At 43.8% G+C, this 8,019-nt stretch overlaps 1 protein-coding gene across 1 annotated transcript; it reads right to left on the minus strand.

Moving 5' to 3' along the window:
- Window positions 1-4,668: 4,668 nt before the first annotated feature.
- LOC140548789 (homocysteine-responsive endoplasmic reticulum-resident ubiquitin-like domain member 2 protein) lies at window positions 4,669-7,394 on the minus strand. The gene is made up of 3 exons (XM_072671943.1): window positions 7,082-7,394; window positions 5,182-5,336; window positions 4,669-4,795 (listed from the first exon to the last, which is right to left on the minus strand). The coding sequence occupies exons 1-3, from the start codon at window positions 7,178-7,180 to the stop codon at window positions 4,669-4,671; spliced, it is 381 nt and encodes a 126-aa protein (XP_072528044.1). The 5' UTR covers window positions 7,181-7,394.
- Between the last annotated feature and the right edge of the window lie 625 nt (window positions 7,395-8,019).

Consider the following 8,019-nt stretch of genomic DNA (forward strand, 5'->3'; position numbering starts at 1 on the left):
ACAGCTGGTTGCGGTCCGCTCGGAAGAGCTGCCGGCCGGCGAGCTGAAAGGCTGAGTCCGGCATGCTGTCGTTTAGCCATGTTTCCGTGAGACAGATCACAGCGCAGTTCCTCATCTCCTCAGAAACACTCATCCTCAGCCGCAGAAGGTCCAGCTTGTTGTCCAAAGAGCGAACATTGGACAGGAAGAGAGATGGAATCGGGGGTCTGTCGGCGTTAGCCTTGAGCCTGGCTAGCACGCCGGCCCGCTTCCCCCTCTTCAGTCTTCGCTCGCATCGCTTCCTTTTGCCCTTTGTTCGTACCGCTCTGCCCCGCCACGCCGGTGTCTGGAGAAGTTGTAGTCTGCCGAGCTTGGCTCTGAAACTACTGTCCATAGTTGCTGCTTTTGTGGCAGAGCTGTCCTTAATCTTAAAAAGTTCGGTTCGGCTGTAACTCACAGGCTTAAGGCGCGTGAAGTCGCTATCAGAACCGCGTGAGAAGCTGCTGCACTACCGCGCGCGGCCATCTTTCTTTTTGTTGAATGCACTTGAGAAATCAAAGAAAGTGATTCTCACTGAGGAGTTGTTGTGGTCCAGATGGGCGTGCACCTTCTGCAGTAGATAGATGATAGCATCATCCACTCCGACCTGTTGCTGGTAAGCGAACTGGAGGGGGTCCAGGAAAGGGCTGACCTGAGGACTGAGGTGTGTCAACATAATCCTTTCCAGGACCTTCATGACGTGTGATGTGAGGGCCACAGATCTATAGTCGTTCAAGGAGGAGGTGGTAGACTTCTTTGGAACAGGAACCAGGCATGATGTTTTCCACAGCACTGGCACCTTCTCCTGTTTGAGGCTCACGTTGAAGAGGTGCTGTAGGATCCCACATAACTGGGTAGCACAGACCTTCAGTACCCTTGTGCTGATCCCATCAGGTCCTGAAGCTTTTCCCAGTTTCAGCTTCTCCAACTGTCTCTTCACCTGGCCAGTTGTCACTTCTAAGTGGGTGGGTGATTGCTGTGATTCCTCAGACAGTGTTTGTGTTTGTGGGGTGAGGGGGGGTAGACGTGAGTGAGCAAGGAGAGGTGGTGGTGATGGTGAGGGGGTGGGGGAGACGCCGCCACTGCTGGTGGAGGGGGAGGGTGTCATGCTGAATCTGTTAAAGAACACATTCAGCTCGTTGGCTTTGTCCAAACTGCCCCCAACAGTCTGCTGCTTCCCTTTGAAGCCAGTGATCTGCCTCATCCCAGTCCACACCTCCTTTGAATTGTTTTGCTGGAGCCTACCCTCCAGTTTTCTCCTGTAGGCTTCCTTGCTCTCTCTCAGTCTCCCCTTCAGCTCCTTCTGCACACTCCTCAGTAGTTCCTTGTCTTTTGATTGGAAAGCGTGTCTCTTCTTGTTTAGAAGGTCCTTCAAGTCCTTGGTGATCCAAGGCTTGTTGTTAGGAAAACAACGCACCCTCCTGACTGGGACAATAGTGTCAGTGCAGAAATTGATGTAGTCTGTGATGCAACCTGTCCTGTTGTCAATGTCCTCACCAGCTGATTCACACAACACCTCCCAGTCTGTGGTCTCAAAACAGACCTGCAGAGCCTCCTCAGCCTCTGGTGACCACTTCCTGATCACCTTCCTTGTCACAGGCTGTCTTAGAACCACTGGGCGGTATGTGGGTGTCAGCAGAACCAGGTTGTGATCTGATCTCCCCAGTGGAGGTAGGGCAGAGGACCTGTATGCATCCTTAACATTTGCATACAGAAGATCTAGTACTCTGTTTGGAGTCTCAGCCCAACCCCTCCGCCCTTCTTCTTACCGCTTAGCTCGGAGCTCCTGTCCACCCTCACGGTCTGAAAGCCTCACTGTTTAGCCATGACTCCGAGAAGCACAGCGCACTGCACTCGCGATACTCCCGCTGGGTCCTGGTCAGCGCGCTCAGCTCGGCTATCTTGTTGGCGATAGACCTCGCGTTCCCCATGATGACGGAGGGGATGAAGGGCTTGAAACACCTCCTCTTTGCCTTTGTTTTGACTCCAGCTCTGCACCCCTGTACGGTCTCCGTGTCTCCTCGGGAATGGGAACCTGGGCGCAGCGCGGTGCGTGTGTGTACCGCTGACCGCTCCGTCTCTACTGTTCTCCATTCCGAGTCCGAAAGTTATAATAATTAAAAACTACGCACCTGAACAAACTCAAACTAACACTAGGGTGTAGTGTTAGGTGTTAGCAGAGGACACGCATAAGAAGAAAGTAAGAAAAGGTAAATAAACCTAATATAGGTGAGAAAACAGCGTCTCAAGAGACGGAGCTGCTGTAAAGTGCGGCCACTCGCGCGGCGCCGGAAGCACATATATTAATCCCATTCCTTTATGAACTCTCTGTGTATATATCTATAATTCTACTATTCTATTATCTGTTATTATTGATTATTATTCCTTATTTTTATTATTTTAATAGCAGTAATAGTAGTTTTCATTCTGTTACTCACAACAACTGTTATTTACAATTTATTCAATGAAGCCAATTAAACTGAACTGAGAGAGAGAGAGAGAGAGACTGTCCTGATCTGTGTGTGTGTGTGTGTGTGTGTGTGTGTGTGTGTGTGTGTGTTTAGAGTGGAACATGGAGGGAAGATCAGAATCAAACCTGGACTAAAGAAATGTAAGTTCACACACACACACACACACACACACACACACACACACACACACACACTCTATCAGTGCAGTGCTCCTCCTCTAATGTCTCTTCTTGTGTTCAGACGGCTGTGATCTCACACTGGACCCAAACACAACATACACACGTCTCTCTCTGAGTGAGGGGAACAGAAAGGTGGTGTGTGGAGAGGAGCTGCAGTCGTATCCTGATCATCCAGAGAGGTTTGATGGGTGGAAGCAGGTGATGAGTAGAGAAAGTCTGACTGGATGCTGTTACTGGGAGGCTGAATGGAGCGGGAGGGTGTGGGGAGGAGCTGCTGTAGCTCTGACTTATAAAACCATCAGCAGGAAAGGAGTGAGATCAGACTGCTGGTTTGGAGAGAATGAAGAGTCCTGGAGTCTGATCTGCTCTGATAAAGGTTTCTCTGTTCATCACAATAATAACAGAACTGATCTCCCTCCTCCTCCCTCCAGCTGTAGGAGAGTAGGAGTGTATGTGGACTGTCCGGCCGGCACTCTGTCCTTCTACAGCGTCTCCTCTGATACACACACACTCACACACTTACACACACTCACACACACTCACACACTTACACACACTCAACACCACATTCACTCAACCCCTCTATGCAGGGTTTGGGTTTTCTTTTACTGGCTCCTCAGTGAGTCTGTGTAAGACAGATCAATAATATTTATGTGTGTGAGAGAGAGAGAGAAAGAGAGAGAGAGTGTGTGTGTGTGTGTGTGTGTGTGTGTGTGTGTGTGTGTGTGTGATTGAGCGACTGCTTCTTCCTCATTGTCTAAAGGGTTCAGTTCTCTAAAGAACAGTGAGAAATCAGTCTGACATCAACAACAAAAAGTATCATTTTATAGATCTTATCAATATTGTTTGTTTATATTAAAGAAATGTACAGTTTGATGTAGAACCTGGATCATTTATGTTAATAAATATATTAAAAATAATGAAATCCTTTATTTTAGTGACTCAGTTTCTCCATTTTTGTGGTATTGCTGCTTCTTATTGTCTCTTTACCTTCAAATAAAACTTTGAATAATTTCTAAATATGTTTTTATTCTTAATAAACAACTAATTTTAATCAGTGTGAGTTTATTTGGAACAGGGAGGAGTTTAAAGTCTACAACATGTACCCATTAAGCACAGCCTGACTTTCTGCTTTTAGAGATGTCATTCTTTATTTTAAAAGAGAAAAACATTATAATGAAGTGAAATATTTCTGTATGAGAGATTAATATTCCATTTTAACATCATTTCTGCTGCTGGAATCATTGTGCTGTGCTCTAAAAATGTCTCAGTGTAGATTGTGGTGAGATTAATAGGTTCTCTAACCCTATATATTATTAGTAGTAGTAGTAGCAGTACTGCATCAAATAAAAGGAAAAGTAGAATTTAGGTCTTTTAACATTTATTTGATCACCTGTAAGACTTTTAAAGGGTCTGTGGGAACCCTGGATTAATCACTGCACCACTTTAACAAAGCACTAGGAGGCGCTACACTTCCACCACACTGTGACTCCACAACTTCTGTTTATTCAGAAACACAGTGTATCTTCAGTGAGATGCTCATATTCATATCTGTGATCATTATTCCTCTTTATTTACACTCAGTGAAAATGGAGAAGGGTCTTACTGAAGCAGTTACGTGGTTTGGGTTCGTCTTCATCCATCATTCAGAAACAAAAACAGAGACGAGTCTCAGTGTAACAGGAAGACAAATCCAGACGCAGAAGCTTTAACCGCGGCGTCCTGCTGGAGTTTACTGTGAGTTCTGCAGGTGTTTGTTTAGAAATTAGACTCAGTTATTAGTGTGTGATAAAGACACACTTAAAGTCTTTCAGTGTCTTAAACTAATGTGTTACAGGATTATAGAATAACAAGAGTTTAATGAACTTAATAGAAGGATTGTCTCCATTTAGGTCAGTCTGTTTCCCAAACCCTCTGCACCACCCATCTCAAACCATGTCCCGCCTCTCTCTGGACAGTTCTGTCCTAGTTTAGGAACAACTGGCCCAGTAAATGACTTACTATTGCATATAGTACTGGCGGGCGTACATCTGCTGCCACCACAGCATCTGCATAGGTGTGTATACAGGGTGTGCTGGGAGTCCAGCAGAAGGAGCTGCCAGTGTGGAGAACGGCATTCCCTGAGGCCTAAGACACAAAAACCCACAAACAAACTTATGCACACACACACACACACACACACACACACACACACACACACTACAAACACCACCTGTTTCAACACTGTTTTTAACATGCTTTCTGTCCAGGTTTAATGAGTTTATTTTTTTTAATAATTCTGTTAAGACATGGTTGATGTCTGATTTTCATTGGTTAATTTTCATATCATTTTTATTTATTATTACTTTTGTCAGATTCAAGTCATTTCTGTGACCATTGTGGGTTTTTCATTAACCGGTGGGGTACCAACAATTTTGTCCACGTGTGTCTGCTTAACAGGTAGGACAGATATTGTTAGCTATAACTAATTAACTAGTAACAGAAAGCTAACTAGACAGCTCTGATTCCTTTACCACTGCACTGCGTCTGTGGGGTCAGGAGTCAATCCACGAGCATGTGTAGGACCCCCTCGGTGCCGCAGCCCATCTGAACTTCCTGTGATGGAGGGGCCAGGAACATCCTGATAGGACACAGTAACTGAGGGGGAGGGGCCAAACGTCTCAGCATTCTGAGGAGAAACAGATGTATGCCACAAATTTTAATGCAATTAGTTTAAACATCTAATTCCTACACTAACCCATCCCTTATACAGATCTGCCACGACAGACTTGGTTCTCCTTTCTTTGATTCTTGCTATAAAGTTTAATAACGAAAACAAATGAAATAAAATATATTAAAAAAAAATTAAATAAATGTATTTTAACATCAACTTGTCATGACTCTGCCGAGGACTTCGGCTGTTCGGTACACCATTTCCCAGAATCCTCTGGGAGACACTATGAGTGATCATATGACTCCCACCAGCAACTCATGCTCTCAGTCACCTGAATTCTAATCTGTACCACCTGTTGTACCTTCATGCCACCATCTGAACTGTGTCCTCCTGACAAAAAGTTCATCCCATCATCCTGTAGAGATAGGCTAATCTGGTCTGCCTGTAGTTGACAGATTCTCGAAAGGCATTCCCACAACTACCCACAGCGTTTCAAACTGCAGCAGCCTTATTTCAACAAGGTGTGGAGAGCATTTATGGTTTTGAGAATCAGCTGGATTGGTTACTTTATGTGCCATGTCTCAGGTTTGTGGACGTGGAGCAGATGAACGCTAGTGTTTCAGGGAGCTCCCGTGTCTGTGTTACCTTCTGGCTCTCTCCTTTTAATTAGACTGTTATAGTCAGACCTGCCGGAGTCGTCAGACACACTCTGATACTGATCAACATTCTCTGATCTCTATAAAATCCTCTCAGAACTAACTCTGTCCCTTCACCTTCTCCCAGTAAACAGACTGACCTTTTAGAAGATTGACCGCTGGGGTTCTATCTACCTGCGTCAGACCAGCTGCCCACCCTCCTGCAACTGCTACCTGCCTAATGACCTTCTTAACTATCTGCCACTATTAATATTACCCCTATTAACTATCATTCCTCTCATTACTCTGACCATCACTGCTATAACTATATTAATTTATAATACACCATGATTATTATAGACATATTAAGATTATGTTGCACACCTGAGCAGTACAACAGTCTTGGTGGTTCGGTGACTTTTGTCAATAATTCATAAATAGTTCTGATCAGAGGAGGATGGGTCGGGTCCCCCTTGTGAGTCTTGGTTCCTGCCAGGTTTCTTCCTCCAGCTCTGAGGGAGTTTTTCCTGTACTGTGGTCTTTTGCTGCTCCCTGGAGGTCTCAGGTGTTAATGTTATCTTGTGTTGTTGATTTCTTGTCTTTTTACTAATTACTGATTCTGTAAAGCTGCTTTGTGAAAACACCAGTTATTAAAAGCTATACAAATACATTAGATTTGATTAGATTTTTTTATGGTACACCATGTCAACAGTGGTACCCAGCCTGGATATTAAACACAATCAGGTAACCTCATTAGAACAAGAAGAGCTCTGACCTGATATCAAATCCAGCACTGGTGTATAACCATGAAGCGCCATCTAGTGATCATTTTATGTCAGTAACAGTAAAAGCAGCACAGCACTACTTGTAGGTAGTCTCAGCCATCAGATGACTGGAGGTTGCTGCACACACAGTGTTTGTGTCTGATGTCGGATACATGTGTAGACCTATTATTCTGCTCTTATCAGATCCAGAGAAATCAGAATCTCGTGTGTTGATGATGGATTAGGTAGTTCCTGTTCCACCGTATTCAGAATTCTGATATTGACGTGTCAATCAGTATCAGTTCTCGTGACATCATAGCACAGGTAAATGTAGGTGGAAGTAAAGGTGTAGTGGACTCACGGTGGCACTGTGATCAGAGGTCACGGAGGGGCTGGTGAGGTCACTGCTGTCAGCAGACGGAGTGGAGGGGCTGCGTGGTGCACACACCAAGTGTACCATGTGATACTCCTCCTGCTGCGAGACCAAGACGACAAGGCAGTCAATGCTAACAGCTTTTCAACCAACAGTAAAAGTTCAGTCTCTACTCACTACACCAGAGGTCTTCAAATTAGAGCTTGTGGCATAGAGCTTACATTCAACCCTCAATCCAGCTTCTACACTCTGAGGCCAGTCCGGTTCATTCAGTGGACTACCAGAACCTGGATTCTAGTTCCAGAACTGAGGACCTCTGCCTTACAGAGTTAACTCTGTCCCATTCTGAGCCACTCTGTGAACTCTGGAGGCCCATCAGGATAACTATTTATTTTGGACGATATATTGTCCCAGAAATAACCGCGATAAATTATATTATTATTATTTTGAATTTTTTTAAAGTCAATTTAAAGTTCTAATTAGGGATGCACCAATCCCACTTTTTCAGTTCTAATACCGATACATATCTTAGCATATCGGTCAATACCCGACACCAATCTGATACCATGATCTGATGCAGAATTATTAAACCATATATCTCACCATGTGGGAGAAAGACTTATGGTATCAGAATTGACTTAAAAATGACTGTACTAACTTTGTAAAACAAAATATAACACTTTAACACAATGAACTAAATTGCTATTTATTTGTCACAAAATAATAATAATAAACAATTTTGAAGGACCTCGACACAGCATTTAAATTCAAAACAAAAATATTACAATTAAAATATTAAAATAAATCAAATCTATCAGCCAAAACTAAGTAGCTTGTAATTTGTCAAACACACAAACAGTAATCAATCTTATTTTAAATATTTAGTGTAAACATTAATTCAAAATAAAATCTAGCAGCTGAACCTG

The sequence above is a fragment of the Salminus brasiliensis genome, unplaced genomic scaffold (assembly GCF_030463535.1).
Source record: "Salminus brasiliensis unplaced genomic scaffold, fSalBra1.hap2 scaffold_106, whole genome shotgun sequence".
Lineage (NCBI taxonomy): Eukaryota > Metazoa > Chordata > Actinopteri > Characiformes > Bryconidae > Salminus > Salminus brasiliensis.